General features: G+C 42.4%; 6 protein-coding genes across 6 annotated transcripts; 4 read left to right on the forward strand and 2 right to left on the reverse strand.

Annotated features, from left to right (window-relative positions):
* Positions 1 to 590: 590 nt before the first annotated feature.
* On the reverse strand, positions 591 to 5,273 carry Bfra_004676 (putative thermotolerance protein; the record flags this gene model as incomplete). Its single annotated transcript, XM_037335075.1, has 4 exons — positions 591 to 2,802; positions 2,886 to 3,379; positions 3,462 to 4,613; positions 5,028 to 5,273. The coding sequence occupies 4 exons, from the start codon at positions 5,271 to 5,273 to the stop codon at positions 591 to 593; spliced, it is 4,104 nt and encodes a 1,367-aa protein (XP_037193609.1).
* A 1,016-nt stretch (positions 5,274 to 6,289) lies between these two features.
* On the forward strand, positions 6,290 to 7,664 carry Bfra_004677 (putative gtpase-activating protein gyp10 protein; the record flags this gene model as incomplete). Its single annotated transcript, XM_037335076.1, has 3 exons — positions 6,290 to 6,515; positions 6,574 to 6,711; positions 6,766 to 7,664. 3 exons carry the CDS (start codon positions 6,290 to 6,292, stop codon positions 7,662 to 7,664), a joined length of 1,263 nt encoding a protein of 420 aa, XP_037193610.1.
* Positions 7,665 to 7,925: 261 nt separating this feature from the next.
* Positions 7,926 to 10,052, reverse strand: Bfra_004678 (putative vps52 sac2 family protein; the record flags this gene model as incomplete). Its single annotated transcript, XM_037335077.1, has 3 exons — positions 7,926 to 9,068; positions 9,127 to 9,524; positions 9,578 to 10,052. 3 exons carry the CDS (start codon positions 10,050 to 10,052, stop codon positions 7,926 to 7,928), a joined length of 2,016 nt encoding a protein of 671 aa, XP_037193611.1.
* Positions 10,053 to 11,030: 978 nt separating this feature from the next.
* Bfra_004679 (putative eukaryotic translation initiation factor 5a-2 protein) lies at positions 11,031 to 12,158 on the forward strand. The gene is made up of 4 exons (XM_037335078.1): positions 11,031 to 11,161; positions 11,320 to 11,586; positions 11,644 to 11,773; positions 11,831 to 12,158. The coding sequence occupies exons 1-4, from the start codon at positions 11,129 to 11,131 to the stop codon at positions 11,899 to 11,901; spliced, it is 501 nt and encodes a 166-aa protein (XP_037193612.1). The 5' UTR covers positions 11,031 to 11,128; the 3' UTR covers positions 11,902 to 12,158.
* A 274-nt stretch (positions 12,159 to 12,432) lies between these two features.
* On the forward strand, positions 12,433 to 14,390 carry Bfra_004680 (putative ubiquitin-60s ribosomal protein l40 fusion protein; the record flags this gene model as incomplete). Its single annotated transcript, XM_037335079.1, has 6 exons — positions 12,433 to 12,558; positions 12,608 to 13,123; positions 13,173 to 13,380; positions 13,434 to 13,811; positions 13,864 to 14,109; positions 14,161 to 14,390. The coding sequence occupies 6 exons, from the start codon at positions 12,433 to 12,435 to the stop codon at positions 14,388 to 14,390; spliced, it is 1,704 nt and encodes a 567-aa protein (XP_037193613.1).
* A 2,229-nt stretch (positions 14,391 to 16,619) lies between these two features.
* Bfra_004681 (putative yip1 domain family protein) lies at positions 16,620 to 17,654 on the forward strand (the record flags this gene model as incomplete). The annotated part of the gene is made up of 3 exons (XM_037335080.1): positions 16,620 to 16,664; positions 16,745 to 17,141; positions 17,233 to 17,654. The coding sequence occupies 3 exons, from the start codon at positions 16,620 to 16,622 to the stop codon at positions 17,652 to 17,654; spliced, it is 864 nt and encodes a 287-aa protein (XP_037193614.1).
* Between the last annotated feature and the right edge of the window lie 2,990 nt (positions 17,655 to 20,644).

Consider the following 20,644-nt stretch of genomic DNA (forward strand, 5'->3'; position numbering starts at 1 on the left):
AGTGACAGCTGTTCAATGAATGTTAATTTAACAATCTAGTGAAAGAGTGCCAAAAAAGATGATAATTGAATAACTTTCGGGATTCACTATAGCGTGAATGTATGAATGTTATTTCGAGTGGGATTGAAGATTTTGAGGTATGCGCGGGGCATTTTAATCATGAGTGTGCGTTAAGTGGTTTGACTGATTTGCGTTCAAATTCACACTAGGCAGGGATCTAAACGAGTTTACCCCCCTCCTTGGAATTCTTTCACTTTATTTTATATCTCTGGGTCTCTTCCGAATCTTTCCCTTTGTACTCTTCAGGATAAGATTGCCGAGTTCTTGGTATTGTAGTTTTGGTATATGAATCATATGGGTCGTGAGCTTTTGTATAATGTTCATCTTATTTTGGGCGCTCGAATCTTTTTTCATCTCAATTCATAATCAATCATGCCGACACGTCTCGCCTACTTCATACTCTATCACAAAACTCTGGAAATATTATACGGGATGTGGTCTCTTATTTTGAGTCAAACTACATGGATTATCGAAATACATAGTTCGTTTGATTCATACTATCTAAAATACCATTGAGCCATATGAAACTATTAAATGACTGGTCTCAAAAATACTCGTAAATCGTCATAAGCCTGCTCTATATAGACATTAGGGTCATGACTAGTTTCCAACTTTCCCTCATGCATACTCTCAAGTAGCATACAAAATCGCTTAAACTGTCTCTTGTTCTCGTCAGTTTGACGATGCCCAATCCCAAACATTGCTTCGAGTTTGCCATTTTCTAAAACCCTCTTCAGAATATCACCATCAACTTGCATATTTTCAGGACTTTGTTTTGGTTCCAAGTCGGCTGATACATCCCATGGTCGTCCCCCAACAAGACCAGAACTCCTTGCAAGATTGGCAACATATTTGAGAAATTGCCACGCTCGGACATTAAGGGTGGTGAAATGGTATAATGATCCATCAATTCCTAATCCCAAAGTCTCTGAGTTCATTTCATCATTGAAGATCGCACCAAGACCATGAAGACGAGTAGAATCCACGACAGAATCCCCAGCTTTACGAACCTTCCAACTTGAATCCCATACAGGACGACAATTCGCAGATCGAAATCGGATTACTGAAGCCGGTAGTTGTGCTTCAAATACAGTATCGAGTGTATCAACTTTCAAGCCCGAACTAGCCCACAAACCAATGACAGATTTTGACCTGTCCGAGACAAACTCAATTTGACTGCTACCGGATTCTCCAAGAGGATTTGGTCTGCCAATCATATGATGAAGAGATTCGTGTTGAAGTTGATCGGTATGCGTATGACGAAGATGAACAGTTCCATCAGTTTTGATGACCTCTAGAATTTGTAGAGAATGATGCCTGGTGAGAGCATATATCTTTCCAGAATCATAAGATAGTGAAATAGCTGGCGAAAGTAGTTTGGCTTCTGCCACGTTTTCATTAAACTTTCTTTCCGCCCTATTTAACGTGCTATAGTATAGTTTGACTTCGTTGCCGCTTTGTGCACAGTAGTACAAGCCTTCAGAATCTCCAACAACTGAATACACAGTAGTAAAATTCTTGAACTGAGTTGTTTGCCAAAATGATATCTTGGATCGACCAGGATGGGTCACCGTAATATCATCACTGTTAGTTGAGATAATCACAACTCTGCCTCCACTGGTACATACGACAACAAAATTCCAAATGGAAGTCCCATGACAGTACAGCCACTCATAAATGCAAAGGATTTTTTCATCAAAGCGGCCCAATCCTGCTACAAAATTTGTTTGTGGCCCATTCTTCTTGACCCTTGGGTCAGATAAATCTTCGCCAGTTTCGGGGTCTACAAAGTAAAGTGTACTTCGACCGTCTATAGAGGCGCCAACGACAAACGCATTTCGAATCTCCGAATGGATGACTCGATATGGTGTTCCTCTGATGGGGATGCGGCGAGGTACCGTTTTTTGTTTCATCCCCATTCTGGCAAGTAGAAGCCGATTGTATGATATCATAAGAAGATCAGTATCAGCTAGTGATTCAGATTCGAGCGGTGATATGGAGTTAATATTTGGTTGTTGTAGGGTAGTATTTAGTGCATCTACCAGCCAAATTTGATCCGCTTTGATAGCCATTCTCGTTGTCTGCCTCCTTGGGGATTTTTCATCAGTACTTAAAGTACTTAGATCTATCTTGAAAATCTTCTCATCACAATTCACAAACAAACAGTTCGATTGTTCAGCTTGAGTCAACGTCGCCACACTACCTCCGAATCTGACACAACAAGACCCGCGGATATGGAAATCATGTCCGGTTTGAGCAATGTCGAAAGAAATAACTAAACCGGTGAGTGTTCCACAGAGTAACGTAAAGTTGTCGGGAGTTGACGAGGGTATAACAAGAATACTGGCTAGTGCTCGAAGGTCATAGCTACACCCTTCGTAGATGGTAGGTACGCGTAAGTGAAATTTTCCCCGCCCAATGAACATCAAGAAAATTTCCCCATCCTTTCTCTCTCCAGTAATAATAAGCCCCTGAGGATCTTGTGAATGCAGACACATCGCGATGCACGTTACTTCTCCAACTTCGGGGGTCCACTCAATAATTGTCTTGGGGGTATAGATTATGGTAGGTGGCGATGTACTATTATCAATGGCGGTATCGAGTATGCGAAGCAGACGCTGTTCCTCGTAATGTGTGGTAAACAATACCTTTTCATTGCAGATGATGGCATTATTAATGAATGTGGTTGAAATTGGTAAGGCTTGAGGATAGCCCATCATATTCATGCTGTTAAGTGTAGTGCTAAAGAAAAGGTCAGACGGCTTAATCACATCCACATAATTGTTCAGAGTATAGTTCATGAAATGAGAAGCTGGAAGACATACCAATTGCCCGAGTCTAGAACAACAATGGATCGTTCTGTTACCTGTATTGCACGATTTCCAGAGACGCTGGTCACTATAGTCCGGCTCATCAGATCTAATGGGATATGACTTGGGTCAAGTTCTTCAGCATTCGTCCGATCTAGAGAAATTTGTAAAATAGCTGATCGATCCTCGAGCGAAAGTAATACCCAGTCGTCACCACCAGCTGAACCTGAGTATACTTCTGAGGGTAAAATCCATGCTTTCGTAACCGCAGAATGAAACTCAAGATCCACGCCAAGAATAGCTTCAATACCAGACCTCAATTCTGTTATGGATGATAGTGCTCCTTTTCCGCTGCAAACAAATATCGAATCTGGCGAAGGAACGAAGCTCTGGGTTCTAGTATTAATGTCTAAGTTAGATTTCAAATTTTTCCTAATTACTACAAGATCCATAGCTGGCGACCAATTATGTGTGTCTTTTTTAACATTAGGTTGTGCTCGAGCCGTATTCTATGATGATAACGGTCAGTGAAGCTCCCGGCAAATTCCTTCAACCCGCTGTTGCAATGAGATACCATATGTTCATACTGACCAAATAAGTCCCTCCGATACTAGCGTCGCCCCCAGAAACAAGCACATCACCATGGCGGTGAATATCCGGATCGAGTGAGTAGTCTGCACAAGCGAAAGCTTTCCCGATATTGCATTGCATCTCGCCAACGTCGGTTATAGAAAGATCAAGATCTTCTCTGTCGTGATTCACCTGCAATAGACAGATCCATCCATCCTCTCGAGCGAGATATACATCATCGTGTTCTGCTGTATGGTGGGGCAAACGAGTCGGTTTTGCCCAGGCTGTCCATAAGGGTACATCTGAGCCTTGATAGAGGTCGAGGGGCATTCTTAAACCGGATCCAATTGGTATGCATTCAGGTGCACCTTCCAAAATGCCTTTGTAAGCCACCATAGAATCCTTGTTCACTAGGACAAACGCGGCTTGGAAGCGTAAAGGTATGAACAATAGGGGGATCTCCCTCAAGGCATAGCCCTTTTTGCCTCTAGAATTTCGTGATTTAATGGCTGACAGAGGATCCCCAGCTCTCCATGAATATATGAGCATCCTTATCTTACCATTCATCGTTACTATCAGTAGCAGGATAATATCATCTTCTGATCCAGCTGGAGGATGAAGGAATTCCAATTTCAAAATTGCTCCTTTACAGAGAACGATCTTCTCAGACTCGATATACTGGAGTTCCTCGCCATTGATATATTGACGATTCAGCTCCGTTCTTGACTCCAAGGCCTGAACTGTGAAACATTGTTCAGAACAACCTATAACCATATATCTTGAGCTGGGGTCAACAGATAAATGCGTTCCAGGCTGGAGCTTATCCATCGCTTTGGATAACCGTCGCCTACTAGACATAAACTTCCACGATCCGTCGCCGGATTGGTGTAGCGTTAAAAAAACTGAATCGCTAGATGTGTCCGCTTCGAGTTGTAAGACTAGAATCTGAGGTGGTAAAAGTATCTTGGGAGATGATGGGCTATCTGACGATGCCGAAAAGTTGATCATGTCAACGTCTTCGCATTCCTCCTTGACACGCACTTGCTCCTTTTCGTAGTCTTCGAGCGATCCCAGGACACTCGCATTGCGAATTTTGGAACCGAAGTCGTCCTTTCGGATGACTTCAAATAGATGCGGACCCACCCCCAATCGTCGAATCTCGACAAATGTGTCCTGACTTTGTTAGCGGTCATTCGAAGTAAGATGGGTATCATCATATAAATGAAACGGGTGCCGGCATTCGTAGTGACTTATTAATCTCTCCATACATGCTCAAGATAGAAAGTATCTAAGGTACTACAAATACCTGTTAGGCCTCAAACGTTTGCATTTGTATGAAAATCCACCAATACTATGAGTACATTGGATATCATGAATGTGTCTAACAATTTGAGTATATTAGGTGTTTAGAGTTCCTGATGGGCTCTGGGCCATTGTCATCTTATGATTCTCTCCAACACTTGCAGAATCTCAGTGATGATAGTCCAGTTCCTTCACAAGTAAAAAAATAACCAATAACAATGAACAAAAGCAACATAACTGACATACAGCACGACAGCGTGAGAAAAGAAAGCTACATTTACTTACTCCAATATATGCTACATCATTGTACTCCTGACCACGAAGTCTAATGGGCAGAATCCAATGTACAAGAGGGCTGGGAATGATTGTTTGAGTCAGAACACCACGGACCGGAGGACGTATCGTTTCCATGGTATGATCGATTGGCCTATCATCCATTCGATTGTAGCGTTGAAGCAGTGTATGGGTATCGACAGTCCTGGTAACCCATTGTCCGTCAACCAAGACTTGTGTTTGCAAAGGAAATGCCATTGGGACAATTCAAATAAGATTAATTGTCAATTAATTTTTATCCGAATTAGGAAGACACGGCGCGCCTCGTATATGCAAACCTAATCTGAAGGTACTTGATAAAAGGTATTGGGTAAAAGTTGGAATGATGAATGATCGATGACCTTCGGTATTGAATGTGAATCTCGAGAGGACTGATCAATGATATGGACAGATATTGATTATATCATTAGCCTCGGGAACTTTATTTGTTTTAAACCTTTGATCATAGGATAAGGAGGAGAATATTGGTATTGATAGTTGGAGTTGCCTCAGAATACTAATAGTCCAAAAATGATACCCAGGTAGGTGAACGACATGAAAGTTTGGCCTGTGAGCGAGCGAGCCTATTCATCCATGACCACCTGGTAAGGACAATATTGATACTTGGGGTTGCTTCCAAATGCTGGTACTCCGATCATGCTCCTCAGATGAATCGTCTAAAAGTTATATCCACCACTGGAGAATTGGAAATGCCGTGGCCAGCACCAATCGACGTATCAATGTAAGTTTACCAGTCCAATCTTTGATATTTGCCCTGGACGCTAGGTAGGTATGTGACCTTGATCGTGACTTCTGTATTTGTATTTAGCCTTTACAAAATAAGGCTGATTGATAGACCTCTTTCGGCCCGAAATATCATAGAAAATGTAAGACTTCAGACATTTATCTATCTATAGAAAACATAAAATATTCTCCGAGAAAATTCATACCCTTTTCAACCCGATAATATATTTTGGTTGTCGTCAAAATGTGCTGATTGAATATGTCATATTTTATTTGACATGGATTGAAAAGAATCCCTGACTGAAGACGGGAAACCATCAAGGTCGCTTCTGCTCTATTTCTACGCTAAGCTATCAAGCTGGTTAACAATGGAAGGGATACTCTACGAGCCTCACTACAAGTGATTTATTGGCCCTTTGTCGGATTTCTTTCTCCGACTTTAAAATAGGCTATCATGATAATCCGACTCTCCAAATTTCATCACACTCAATATGGAGTCTAATGAGCAACCCATTAAGAGAGAGAAGTCCTCGGCAAGCTCCTCAAGAGCCTCGTCCCGCTCCCCCTCACATTCCACCAAAGTGAAGCAACCACGAGAGCCTACTGAAAAGGAAGTAAAGATCTTGGAGGCATGCAAATGGAGAGATTTGGAAACGATTAGAGAATTGGCAACATCGAAAGATGGCTTGGTCTCAGATGAAGTTCGTCGTCAAGCGTGTAAGATATTCAAGCTCCCGAACAAACCTTTCGATTCGAATCTGACAATGAATAATAGGGCCTATACTCCTCGGTTGTGACAATGAACTCGGCGACACAAAGGGCGATTTGACTAGCTGGAAGGAACTGCCAAAGCATGGGGACGAGGACCAGGTTGCGCTGGATGTCAATCGGTCTTTCATATACTATCCAAATGGTATGGTTATGGAAACACAACGAAGCAGCATAGCACAAGCTAATTATTACCTAGATCAAACCTCGAAAGAGATTGGCCATAGGAAGGAAGAATTATCTGACCTCATCATCGAAGTTCTACGTCGCAATCCTTATCTCTGCTACTTCCAAGGTTACCACGATATCTGCCAAGTGCTCCTTCTTGTTCTCCCATCTGCTACTCGCACCCCCTCAGTTGCCCGGCTTTCTGCACTTCGAATTCGCGATTTCATGCTTCCAACTCTATCCCCAGCTCTCGCACAACTTCGCCTTATTCCATCCATCATAAATACTGTCTCTCCTGCACTTCGCACTCATCTCTCACAAACCCAACCATTCTTTGCTCTCTCGGGCACCCTTACAATGTACGCGCATGATATACAAGAATATGGTGATATCGCCCGGCTTTTCGATGTTTTATTGGCACGAGAGACTGTCTTTTCTGTCTATATGTTTGCACAAATTGTTCTTTCACGTTCCGAAGAGCTTTTTGAGACACCCGCCGATGAACCAGAAATGTTACATTCTATACTTTCAAAACTACCTAAACCTCTCGATCTCGAATCTCTCATTTCCAATACGATCAAATTATTTGAGGAGCATCCACCTGAAACTTTACCCTCCTGGAGATCAATATCTTCATCTAGCGTCCTCAAAACCGCTCGTTGGTCTGATCAGATCACAAAACAGAGCCTTTCAGATGGCCAGAGATATTTCGCGCAACAAGTTAAGGAATTACAATGGGCTGCAAAGCGTGATGAATTATTAAAGATAATGTGGAGATACAGACGGCCTGCTAAGGCTATTGGTGTTGCAGTTTTGGTCGGAATTTTCTCATATCACTGTTTACCTAGATCGAATATAGTAGGAAGACGCTGGACGTCTGTATTAGGGGTTCTTTGGGAATTACTTGGCGGAGGTTACAATGGCCATTGAAATATAGGTTGGGCGGGGTCTACTGACTGTGTATAAGGTCTCTGGGGTATCAGGGTATTGGGAATGGAGTACAGACGGGTTCATTAATGGTTGGGTGGAGCATGATTTCTTCTACAGCGTAGACTATTTCCGGCTCTATTCCTATCATAATAAAAGTTTTTGTTTTTCTGCACGAGTACAAAATGGATGATTAAAATAACACGCCTTGACAAGTTTACACGCTCAAAAACTTTTAATCCAGTGTCAAAAAGAAGTGAAGGGTCAGATACCCTCTCCGAAAGCGTTCTTTAACCCCTCAAAATGCGCCCTTTGTTCCCCAGCTAATTTACCCTCCACATCCCCTACAATTGTCAAAATCAACGAATAGTTATTAAACAAAAATCGTTCCTTCTTCCTCTTATCCGGCATGACCCCCGCGCACTTTGTCAAGAATGCTTCTATCTCGCTTCTCAATCTTGCCAGACTACTCGCTACAGGTTCATCATCTCCCGCTTCCGTACTTAATTCCAAGATGCCCTGTAGAAACTGACCGAAACGTTGGGTCATGAAGTGTGGAGCTGCAGATTGTTTAGCTTGTTCTGAAGCTGAGGGTTTGCGGGTAGGAAGGGCGGATGTTAGGGTGCGGACGGATTCGCAGTGGATGTCCATTGTGAGTTGGAAGCGTGGCCAGAGGAGCATGGATGTTGCGTTTATGTAGGAATCTACAGCGGGGATCTTGCGGCGTTGAAGAGAAAATGCAAAGTGTTGGTTCAAGCGCACACATAGGAGGAGACCCAGACAATCATGGGACTCGTGGACGAGAGACTTGGTGAGAGATTGGCCGAGGGAAAAAGTGGGTTCGAAGATGTAGTTGAAGTATCGGGAGATGGTAGCATAGGTTAGTGAGGGAGAGAAGAAAGAGGTAAGAAAGGAGTATTCGGCGGAAGCGTTGTCAATCAGCGCTAGGTTGAAGTTACGGAAAGGAAACTCCATGTAATGGGTTTGTTTGTCTTCTTCGGCTAGGAAGGAGGGAAGTGCAGTTTGGTTTGGGGTTTTGAGAAGGTCGATTCGTCGACCTAGATTGAATGCGTCATGCGGTGGACCTGTTTGTTTGGATCCTGAAAGAAGGGTAGCCTTACGAGACCCATCATCTGATCCGAGCACATCGTGTCTGTCTAATAAATGAAGCTTGATCTTTTCCAACGCCTTCAGATACCTCGTGAACTGATTAAGGAAGTACCATCGCATTGTATTCATATATGCTTGACCAAGCTCTTCAGCCAACTTCGGGTGATGCCTATGCAAGAATGCATATAAATCTTTGTAGCGAAGAAAGTGCTGTTGTTGAATAATCTGTGCATTTATATTGGGCGATCGCAATGCTTTTACTTGGGCAACGAGGAAATCTCTGATTCTTTCCAGTGCCTAGATATAAAAAGTCAATATTTTTATTTGTAGGAGGGATCAGGATAGGTGAGTCTACTTTGGAAACTAGATTCTCGAGCAAAGGCTTAAGATCGTTCACACCCTTTATAACACGTTGCTCCTTTGATTTAGCATCCATTGCCTTTGATCGTTTCTCAACTTCCGCTAATGCTCGAACCCAAGCTTCATCTATAGCTCCATCCACGATTTTTTTAACGACAGCTGGGGAGACACTGATCTCTTCCACTATTGGCCCAAGTCCGTTCTCTACTACTTTGCGATTTTCCAACCTTACACTCAAAGCCGTTGATCGTGCTTGTAGAGTTTCGATCTCCGCAGAAACCATAGCAAGATCGTTTTGAAAGCTGGTGAGGTTTATTTCGACTGAATTAAGAACGTCATCGCAGGCGCGAATTGATCGATGGAGGTCTTCGAACTTTTCTTTATCGCGCTCATCTGTTGAAGCTATCAGCAACTGCGCATTGCAATTTAAGAAGTATTATACATACATTCCTCCAGTGTTTGAGATTTATATACATGCTCAACCTCAATATCGAGAGGTTCTCCTGCTACAATGTCTTGCAGACTTAACCCTCCGAAGTCCCATTCGCCTTCATCATCTTCCTCTTTAATGGGAGCAACTGTCCCATTTGTAGTCTCCAAGCTCTTCGTTGATGGCGACTTTGCGCCTTCCCCATTGTTCAACAGTGTTCCCAAAACCTCTAAAGGATCAGGCACATTCGGAGATATGACTGCTTGTTTGAGGTTCGAACCATTGGGTCTCCGTGATGATAGCAAGGATGAATTAGAGTCATTGGAGACTAACGACAGGGAAGACGATCTCGGATTGAAAGGAGGTCTACCACCAACTGGAGATGGCACAAGATGACTCGGTCGACGAGGGAGATTTGGGATCCTATTTAATGGGGGAGGTGGAGAGGCAGAAGGTGTTGTATGTCCGGATAATCGATCTAGTGACCACATTCTGATGGTCGAAATGTAAAGCAGTTAATTCCTCTCCCCATGCGCCAATAATAAATTGAAGTGAAGAGGATTTGTGTGGAATATCGGAGGTGTTACTCCTGGTGTCATCTGAATAAAGCAGTTAAGTATAAACAAAAGGGAGCTTCAGCTTATCGATATGGAACAGACCAGATTATCGAAAATGGCATACCCAAAGCTTTGTAAACACTTAACAAAGCAAAGTAATGAAAATGCTTTCCTCAATTGAAGAAGTTATACCAGGAAAACAACTCAAACATCACTTCTCAACACGAACAAGTACCTCTCTTATTGCCTACCTACTCAAGCTGCTGTTGAAAGCTTTGTACAATTGTTATGATACTGATTGTATGTATGTATGAATTGATAGCGATAGCGATAAGGAATATGGTTTTGCCTCTCAAGCCACTTCTGCTTTGTGGCTGGTGTCTGTGGCTATTACCTGAAGTACCTACGTTGATAAGAGAAGACTGGCCGACGAAGTTGTGGATATACCCAAGTAAAATGCTTGAGAGTTTGGATATACTAATGTGCTGATATGCTATTAAAACGTCTATTTTTCTTCGTTCAAAGCACTCTCTCTTCCCTTCTTAGTCAGTACTTATCATCGAGGTGATGTCATGTGATCAGTGTTCCCCTCACTTTGCATCCAAGTCTGCCCAGGTGGCTTTGAATAATCAACCCGAAATGTAATATAACAACACCAGTTGATCGAGATAGCCAACCAAAGTCGGAGAAGCAGCTTTGTATTTTTCAGCCACTCTTCCATGCCCGACTTATCCAATAACCGTAATAGGAATGAAGTTCAAATGAAAGAATTTAATTGGTTGAAATATCTCCACCCTCGACTTTTTTTCACAAAAAAACTGGAACTAATGGTCGCTAAAATCTACCAATCTTTCCAGGACCAGATTCCTTTCCACACACCACATTCTGTTCTTCCTCGAATTTATAAATTCTTCCACACCTCCTAATCTTTTCGCAATCATTCTCATCACGACTCCTCAACTCTATCAATTTTTATTCTAACTCCCCAAACCCCCCGAATACCTCTCAAGATGTCTGGAGAAGCCCCAGTTGATGACTCTCAAGTAAGATAAATTTTGTCCTTTCTTTCTGTGTGTCGATTTCACCCCGCACATGAACTCTTTCCCCCCACCAAAAATCGCTTTGCGTGCATATCAACCAAAATCAACGACGACGAAGATGATAAAAACCTGATAGCTGACCTTTTTTCCCCTTCTGATAGCATGAGCACACCTTCGATTCCGCCGATGCTGGTGCATCCACCACCTACCCCATGCAATGTTCTGCTTTGAGAAAGAACGGATTCGTCTGCATCAAGACCCGCCCTTGCAAGATCATCGACATGTCTACCTCTAAGACTGGTAAGCACGGTCACGCCAAAGTCCATCTCGTCGCCACCGATATCTTCACCGGAAAGAAGCTCGAAGAACTTTGCCCATCCACCCACAACATGGATGTCCCCAACGTTTCCCGTATCGAGTACCAATTGGTAAGAATATAAAAATATGGTCAATTGTTGGGCGCGTTCGCTGACGAATTTTCAAAGCTCAACATCACTGATGATGATTTCCTCTCCTTGATGTCTGAAGGAGGTGAACTTAAGGAGGATGTCAAGTTGCCAGATGGAGAGGTCGGACAAAAGATCCGTAGTCTTTGGGACTCCGAGAAGGATACTAGTAAGTAACGCATATTCGGAAAATTTTCAACCCATTACTGACAAATCCCTCTTCTAGACGTCATTGTCCTCACTGCTATGGGTGAGCAACTCGCTATCGATGGAAAGGAGGCACCAAAATCTGGTTAAATATCTGAAAAGGAATGGTACCGAGATTTTCGCAATAGCATGGGTTGTTTTGCGTGAATATCTGTTCACTCGAAGGTCCTTCAAATTCAGAGGAATATGATATTTCCGGATATCTGCTTTCTTATGGTCTACGTTGGGGCGATTTGATCTACGAAAACTTGGTCACACTGGTTATCTTATCTCTCCTAGCTCCCCCAGTATCATAATTTCATAGCTAATTGCTGTTTTATGATATCCTTGACCGGCGTAGTCAAGCGGGCATGCTACATAGTTTGTTTTCACGAAGTAAAAAATTATCTCCCAGTTATCTAGAATCTATGTGAGACGCATGAATCTGCAATTTCCATTAGTGAAGTACCTACCAGTAGTACATTTATTAAATAAAAAAAGAAGTGCTACGTTTACCCGCTTCTAGCGCCAATTTTTCCACGTAAACGATTTCGGGAAAATGATACCCGATTCTATGTACTGAATATGCCACTGGAAGTCATGATTCAAAAACTCTTCAAGTGCTAATCTCTGCTATAAGCTATGTCATCGGCGATAGATTATCATAAATTTCGCAGAGGGGAGACATGCAGCGAAGAAGGATGCCGCGCTCGAAAATTCTATATTGAAGATGGTAAAAAGTTTTGTCAACGAGGTCATGAGCAAGCAGTTTGTAAACGTTTCCAAACCAAAATAGTCGTAAAATAACTCAGTCTAGGGTTTTACACAAACTCAACAAGATGAGGATGACTGGAATCAGCAAGGAAAGAAGTCAAGAAAACGGCGAGAGGAAAAAGAGCAGGTGGAAAAAGTTTTCGGGGGTAGTGATGCCACACAACTTTATTTACAATGTTACCAATTAATTCTTTGGAAACAAACCCACTGGTTAGTGACAGCGAAGGGCTTTCCAAAAGAATTAGAAACTATCGTAAGAGATTTATGGGAATTGAGATTGAGAGTTTTACAAGGTTCGGGAGACGAAAGAAGTGAGTATGGGACGGAATTTGGGTCAACGACGGAAGGAGACGACACGGATACGGATGGGACGGGGTATAGAAGTACAGCTTCGACTGTTATGAGTAGGAAGAGAGCATCTAGGGCCAAGAAAAATCTTCCAAAGTTGATTGATACTCTGGGGTTTTGCTATCTTGGAATATTACTTTTGCGACTGCCTACAAGTTTAGGAGAGATATATAAATGGGCAACTAGGGATGAGATTATCTACACACGAGCGGTAAGTGAGGGACGTAGACATAATTCCCTTATTTACTAAAGGAATGCAGATTAAAGAAATTCCTAAAGATATGAGAGCTCGATTGCCAGGTCATTATTTCAGAGCACTCGAAATACACGGCGTCTTGAATGGGCATAGACTTCATCAAACGGTACTCGATATGGTTTCATTTTTCAATTTCAATTTCGAAATGGTTTTTCCCCCAATAAACCACAAACTACTTCTATACAAGAGTGTTAGAGATCTGGGTCTTCCAGGTGTGTTCTCAACCTCAAGATTCAGAGTTCTGTTTACATCTAACCTCTCTCAGTTGACATTTACATGGCGGTAAATCATCTTGCTGAGATTCTGGAATACAATTTTTCATACCCAATCCATAACAAGCGGTTACATGGAACAACTGGATATCCAGAATATCAACTCACCAGTCTGATAGTTATTGCCACAAAACTCAGCCAGCCATTCGATGACATACACCGTCATCCAGAGAGCAATCTAGATGCCACAGCTGCAAAAATCAACTGGACTAAATGGCAAAGTATTATGTTCGATAATCCAGCTGAAGGCTTGAAACGTGGAGATGAAATCAAAATCACAGATGCAGATGTTTTTAAAATGACTGGAGAACAAATGGACGATTGGATGAATTGGTATCACAAAACTTGGATCGACGACAGAGATCAAAAAGGTGAGCAAATACTACATTGGTTGAATGTACTTTTCACTAAGGTTGTGAACAGTTCCCCAGCACATTTTGGAGCTCTTCCCATTGTCGGATACCATACCTGACACGGCAATGGGAATAGTTGATCCGGATCCAATTAATCGGGCCAAAGAAGTTCACAAAACATTAACCCTTCAGAAGCCAGTAGCTCATGTGGATGATGATGAATTCCAAGATATTGTTCGCCCAGGTGAAAAGTATAGAAGATATCGGACAATTGAAGAGTTACCTGAAAGTGCCAAAGCCTTTTTTAAGATTGCTGGTAAGTTGTTCTTGTTAGGTGATGTCTTCATGCTCTTATTGACTGGTATAGCGAGAAATATTGGAGCTTCTATTGAAAAATTGGTACATGGTGTTTTTACTACTGAGATTCAGTTGGAAAAATGGATGTTAGATGAGCGTAGGAAAGCGTTGTTAGATCAGGAAGAGAGTGAGGAAGAAAACGCTTATCAGGAGGAGATGATACATGGCGTCGAGGTGGGTGGCGAAGTCGGGGAGGAAGATTTCAATGAGAGAGGCGTTGATTCTCCTACGAAAGAGTGAGCATGAAGCAATTGGGTTCCCTGATTCGTGTGCAATTTTCGAAAGATGGGTACAGGTAATAGTTCTGGTACGGACGTATTGGAAAAGGGTGCCATCTTGCTTTGAATAGATTCATTGGTGTTTAGGATTTATTGTAGATACCCAGAGAAATGATCGAATGAAATCTTTAGACACAATACTGTTTTTATCAATAGGATCAATAGGATCAATTACTTCCTAATTTCATCCCATCATTCTCACCTTGATGGCTACCTGCTTGATGAGCGGGCAGCCTCAAATTCGAGGGTTGGTACACTGTCATGTCATGTGACTCAACGCGCTAGGGTTTTTCTCGCTTCCCAACCCACATTCTTTGCAATATTCGACTTGAGTTGGGACTTCGAAATTTAGATTTCCACGACAAGTACGACAAATCGAAGAACCTCAGCAACCAGTAAGTATATACAGCCCTTGCGGTCATTTAAAATGCTTGCGAGTAATTACTGACCTTGTTTGCGATTTTAGTGCAGATGTAAGAAATCCCGATATCCCACCCGCCACCTACCATGAGATTATACGATTTTCGGAATCATTTGCGACATCGACACACGAATTTAAATGATAGAAAACTGATGATATAATAATAGCTTCGTCAAGACCCTTACGGGCAAGACCATCACTCTTGAGGTCGAGTCCTCTGACACCATCGACAATGTTAAGGCCAAGATCCAAGACAAGGAGGGAATTCCCCCCGATCAACAACGTTTGATCTTCGCTGGAAAGCAACTTGAGGACGGACGTACTCTCTCAGACTACAACATCCAAAAGGTACGATTATCTTACACTCCGGGTTGAATCGACAAGTTTGGATGTCTGGGAATTGTTGGAGCTAGAGGATGTATATGCAGGGGATAACGAGATGGAAGTATCGGAATTGGTTTATTGACATTATTTTGCCCACAGGAATCCACTCTCCACTTGGTCCTTCGTCTCCGTGGTGGTCTTATTGAACCATCTCTCAAGGCCCTTGCCTCCAAGTTCAACTGCGAGAAGATGATCTGCAGAAAGTGCTACGTACGTTTTCCGATTTTTCCCATCAAGTCCCGAAATACTGATGAACAAATTTAGGCCCGTCTCCCTCCCCGTGCTACCAACTGCAGAAAGAAGAAGTGCGGACACACCAACCAACTCCGCCCAAAGAAGAAGCTCAAGTAAATGTTTCGCTCCTATGGCGTTTGGGTCCACAGGGAGATTGTGGAAGGGAGGATTGGTGCGCGGATGTATCAATGGATTCTTTGCGTGGCCGGCTCTGTATTTGAGAACAATAGCATGAGGCAAATGAAGCAATGAGACGATTATTCAGCACACCAATTACAAATATCTTCAAGAACACTTTTTCGTGTGCAGTTGAATTTGAAGTCGATATGTGCCTGCCTGCCTGTCTGAACTAATTTGATTCAATTTTCCAGTTCGATTGTGAGCTTTGGGCTAATATTGGAGGACTTCTTGCTTTGGACAAATGGATGCATCACGGGAACGAACTATCTATCTAATCTACACGTTCTCCAGTGTTACGGCAAGCGACGACTTTGTGACAAATAATACTTTCCGACATTCTTTCTTGGTCCAGCATAATGTCCAGACGACCTAGTAGCTAAATGAGGAACACGAAAGACACACAGATAAGATGCATTTCTTGTCTGGTAGGCAAACCCCCTTCTATCAGAAACCCAATCAGAGTTGAATGGAGTGGGATAATGAATCGCTGAGTACGTAGTAGAACAAGGGTAATACAACAACCGGTGGTAATCTTCAAGGGTGGATATATAACAATAGTTTTTAGTCTTATTATCGTGGTGGATCAGCACAAGTCTTTCCAGCACTGTGGCTATTGTGAAAGATATAAAGTTGTTAAGCACAAGAAATTTATCAGATCGATTATATTGGTATCTGAATGAATGAATCTAAATGATTCCCGTCTAGTATAACGTCAAGAGATATCTTTATGTGAATTTGAGAACACGATTACCAAGAATACCTACATGAAATAACATTTGATTCGTTTTGAACTTTTTGATATCACATCTCATCTAATCAGCGGAATGAGCACTCGCTTTGCAGGGATGATATCGCCTGCATCTCTTAGCGCGCCTACCTCTAGATTCGCAAGCTGTCCCAAGCTACAACATAGAACACCACTCATGCAACAATCCTCACAACATTAAATTATTCTAGTTGCAGCAAAACAAAATGTCAGGAGCTGGATATGATGTCGTCGTCGATGTGGATGAGGAGGTACGTTTATCATTTACTTTCCCCAGGACTCATTTTTCTGTCTTGAATCCAAACTCATTTTCTCATACTAACAAACCCAGGGCGATCTAGGCCACACTGATCTCCAAGAAGATCTCTCCTTCCACAATTCCAATTTCGAAAACAATCCCTCCTCATCCCGCAATAAGCCCACGTCGCCTGGCCTCCCCGCTCCAGCGACTGCAGGTGGTCCTAATACCTCGAAGCGCTACCTCTGGTCCCTACATTTCTACTCACAGTTCTTCGATGTCGATACCTCTTCCGTTCTAGCACGATGTTGGGCAGCTTTATATCCTCGTGCAAATTTCTTGGATGTGTTAGAGGGGAATCCAGATTTGTATGGTCCGTTTTGGATTGCTACGACCGTTATTTTTATTCTATTCATGGGAGGAACGGTTAGCTTGTATCTGGCGGAAAGAGGAGAAGGAAGATTTGCGTACGATTTTGGGTTGTTAAGTGGTAGGTCCTTTTTTCTTTTACTTACGTGAGACTCGAAGTGCATTCATGGCTAGAGAGAATGAACATGATACTAACTTGGATTCTTCTACAGGCGCCGCAGGTCTAATCTATGGATATACATTCGTAATTCCAATCCTTCTCTTCCTAGCCCTTAAATATTTTGGCAGCGAATCTGCCAATCTTCTCGAATGCGCCGCTCTTTACGGCTACTCCAATCTCGTATGGATTCCTGTTGCATTGGTCTCCTGGTCATCCCTTACAATCATGAATTGGGTATTCGTAGGAGTTGGATTTGGGTTGAGCGTTGCTTTCCTCCTTAGGAATTTATATCCAGTTCTCAGCGCTACGGATAAACAGACAAGCAAAATATTACTTATCATGGTGGTTGTTTTACATGCAGGTTTGGCAATTGCTATTAAGGTGTTGTTCTTTGCCCATGGAAGTCCGGTAGCTAAGAAGCCTGAGGGGGAAGATCCTGCCAAGGATGCCAATCCAAGTAGGATGTTGTTTTAAATTTGGAGATATCTCGAGGAACATTTTTGTCTTGGGATGAAGGGTTGAGGGGAGACTAAGTAAAGGCTGGTCCGAATTAAGGGGGAAGAAATATCTTCAAGGAGTATAAGTCATTTCAAAATCAGACAAATAGATCGATACCCATTATCATGTACAATTTATCATGTTAACCTGTTATTCATTGTGTATCGACTTTTGTTTCAAGTACTATACACCCTTCCATCATGGATCTATAATACACTTGATTCACAACGGCTGTTCAAAAAATCCGAGAATCAAGATTCTAGCTCCGAATTTGGTTTATCTATAAAAATTTCCTGAAGTATTGTGTGACTTGCCAAGTTATCGTCTCTCTAAAAAGTAAAGGTATTCATGTGCTTTAACTCTTACATGGCAAGTTGTTGCTCCGGATGGGCTCCCGGTGAGCTCGTTTGAGAATGAGGTTTAGTTATTTGTTACTCCCGGTGAGCCGTCTTGTAGAATAATGAATAAACTCCTTGGTTTAGCATAACTTGCGATTTCATTCTGTACCCTCTGTTTTCTTGATTTTGATGTGCACTCAATCATTTGTATTAGTACTGACATGACGAAATCCAACAAGGATCGCTAGACGTACCTAAAATCCGGGGTAATATTTCATCCCTCCATCCATCCCACCATCAAAACCACACCTCGAATAGAAAGGAAGCTTTACCATAGCCCAAACGGACACACCCTCGCAGTCGTCAATTGAATTACCCCGCGTCGAACACAGACTTTGTCTTCATAATTCGGCATCAAAAATGAAGAATATGGCTACCCCTCGAGTATCTCGCACTTTAGCCCGCGCGTTCCAAACGCGCATGGGAGCTTCGTCTGTAAAATGCTATTCCACGTCGCATTTGCCCACGAGCAGTAGCAAGAATTTCAGTACGAGGGTTCGAGATAGTGGATTGATGAATGCGGGGGTCTTTGGTCGAGAGTTGGCTCGAGGATCTGGATACGTCAGGAGATCGTATTCGCAGGAATCGGAGACGAAGTCAAAATATTACACTTTTGAAGATGTTTGTTCTCCTCTCCCTTCACCCTTTCTCCTGAAATGCATTTACTCACTTATTCTCTCTCTTTCTCTTCCTCTAGATGCAAAAACTCGCATCCGCTCCACATCCCGATACTCATATCATCGATGTCCGTACCCCCTCGAAGTGCAACAAACAGGACGCATTCCCAGCGCGGTGAATATTTCAATCACGACGGATCCGGATGCGTTTAGTATTAGCGAGGAAGAGTTTGAAGATCGCTTTGGGTTTGAGAGGCCCGGGAAGGAGGTGGAGTGTGTGTTTTATTGTAAGGCGGGGGTGAGGTCGCGGGCGGCGGCGCAGATTGCGAGGGGAATGGGTGGAGGAAGGTGAGCGAGTTTGAGGGGAGTTGGGGGGAGTGGAGTGGGAAGGGAGGGAAGGTGGAGAGGTGAGGAGGTTGTGTGGACTGGGAATGCTGGGAGAGTGGTATTAATGGTGATTTGGCGGGATATATCATTGATGGACTGCAGCCCGTGAATTCCAAATGCATTTGTTGTGCATTCTCAAAAGCACACCTACAAGATAAATTCCTCTTGCCTTGCAAAGAAAAATAAAATTACTGCAGACCTAGTAGTCACTCACAGAGTACAAGTAACTCTGTATCATGCTCTTTTCAATTACATGTCATGAAGCAAAGCACATGTATTTGTATCAGTCTTGTATTCAACGTTATACGTTCAATATGCATTGTTCCCGTCCGAAAGACGATTTGCACAACCATATTTCGTGAGCATTTCATGATAGATATTAGATACCCATGGAAGATGCAGAATTCGAAAGGAACTTGGATGGTATTTGTCTGTATTACTACAATCCAAATCCTCAAGTCTTAGAAACGTGATAATCGTTCTTGCTCTCTTCATGTTTCTTACATGTCATACGATATATTGTCCTTCCTCTTATCCGTTATCCATTTATTTCATTCCGTTTCATCTCACCAAGTCACTCTATACTTGCAAATCTACCTATCTCCTATCCAATATGTGCTATCGTCTGGCAACTCTTCATATATATCATCTCACACATATCATCTCATTTCAGCTTATCTCTCTCTCCTCAATCCCCAATCCTCAATACTTACCCGTTTATCAAAGGAGACAATCCATCTACTCCCATTTCACACTCCCCTCATGACACATACACATACCATGCCATGCCATAACAAACCACAGTCATCCCGTCTATATAGACTATGATCGAAGACTGGTAAAAGCGAAATGTATATCTGATCTGTAACCATTTCTCTTGGTTAGAGTCAGGATGTTTAGATGGTTGGATGGTCTGCTACTTGTTTATGGGTTGGGGATATAGATATAAGGCTTGGTAATTCATTCACATCGGTTCTAAAATGATAGAAGAAGGGGTATAGAGGAATGGAGATGGAAATACAACTGCGAATGTGAATGTGAGTATTACCAGGATAGAATAAAGTGTGTACAAATGTCATCATGATTTGTGAGAATTGTAATAGTAATTGTAATTGTAATGACAAGGAGATGGGTATGTACTGTGTACATCCAGCATGGCCCTTCATGAATAACTATAACATACCTAGGCAGATTTGTAAAACTATGCAAGAGACATAAGAGACGTGGGGGTGGGATACATTCCAACTCGATTAGAAATCCAACTGCAGATATTATGTAGGTAGGGTAGCGTGGAAGAGTAAAGTGATGAGAGGAGTGGTAGTAAGTTCATAGTGTTGTATTTTGACTACTTAGTAGGTGCCTAGTTTTGTATTTTCTTCTTTTCTTGTTTTCTTCTGGGTGATGAGGGAATGAAGGGAGAGGGAGAGGAAGAAGGGGGGGGGGTCGAAGTTGTTGATTATTTCTGACTTCTGACTCCTGACTCCTGACTCTCAATTTATATGCTTTTTGCTTGGGATTTATCATATTCATATGCATGTTCATATTCATACACCTATATATATAC

The sequence above is a fragment of the Botrytis fragariae genome, assembly GCF_013461495.1.
Source record: "Botrytis fragariae strain BVB16 chromosome Unknown tig00000050, whole genome shotgun sequence".
NCBI classification, from domain to species: Eukaryota; Fungi; Ascomycota; class Leotiomycetes; order Helotiales; family Sclerotiniaceae; genus Botrytis; species Botrytis fragariae.

Coding starts and splice junctions, on each gene's coding strand:
- Bfra_004679 (XM_037335078.1), top strand. CDS start 11,129: ATGTCTGGAGAAGCCCCAGTTGATGACTCTCAA. Junction 11,587..11,643: donor CCCGTATCGAGTACCAATTG/GTAAGAATATAA, acceptor GAATTTTCAAAG/CTCAACATCACTGATGATGA. Junction 11,774..11,830: donor GGACTCCGAGAAGGATACTA/GTAAGTAACGCA, acceptor TCCCTCTTCTAG/ACGTCATTGTCCTCACTGCT.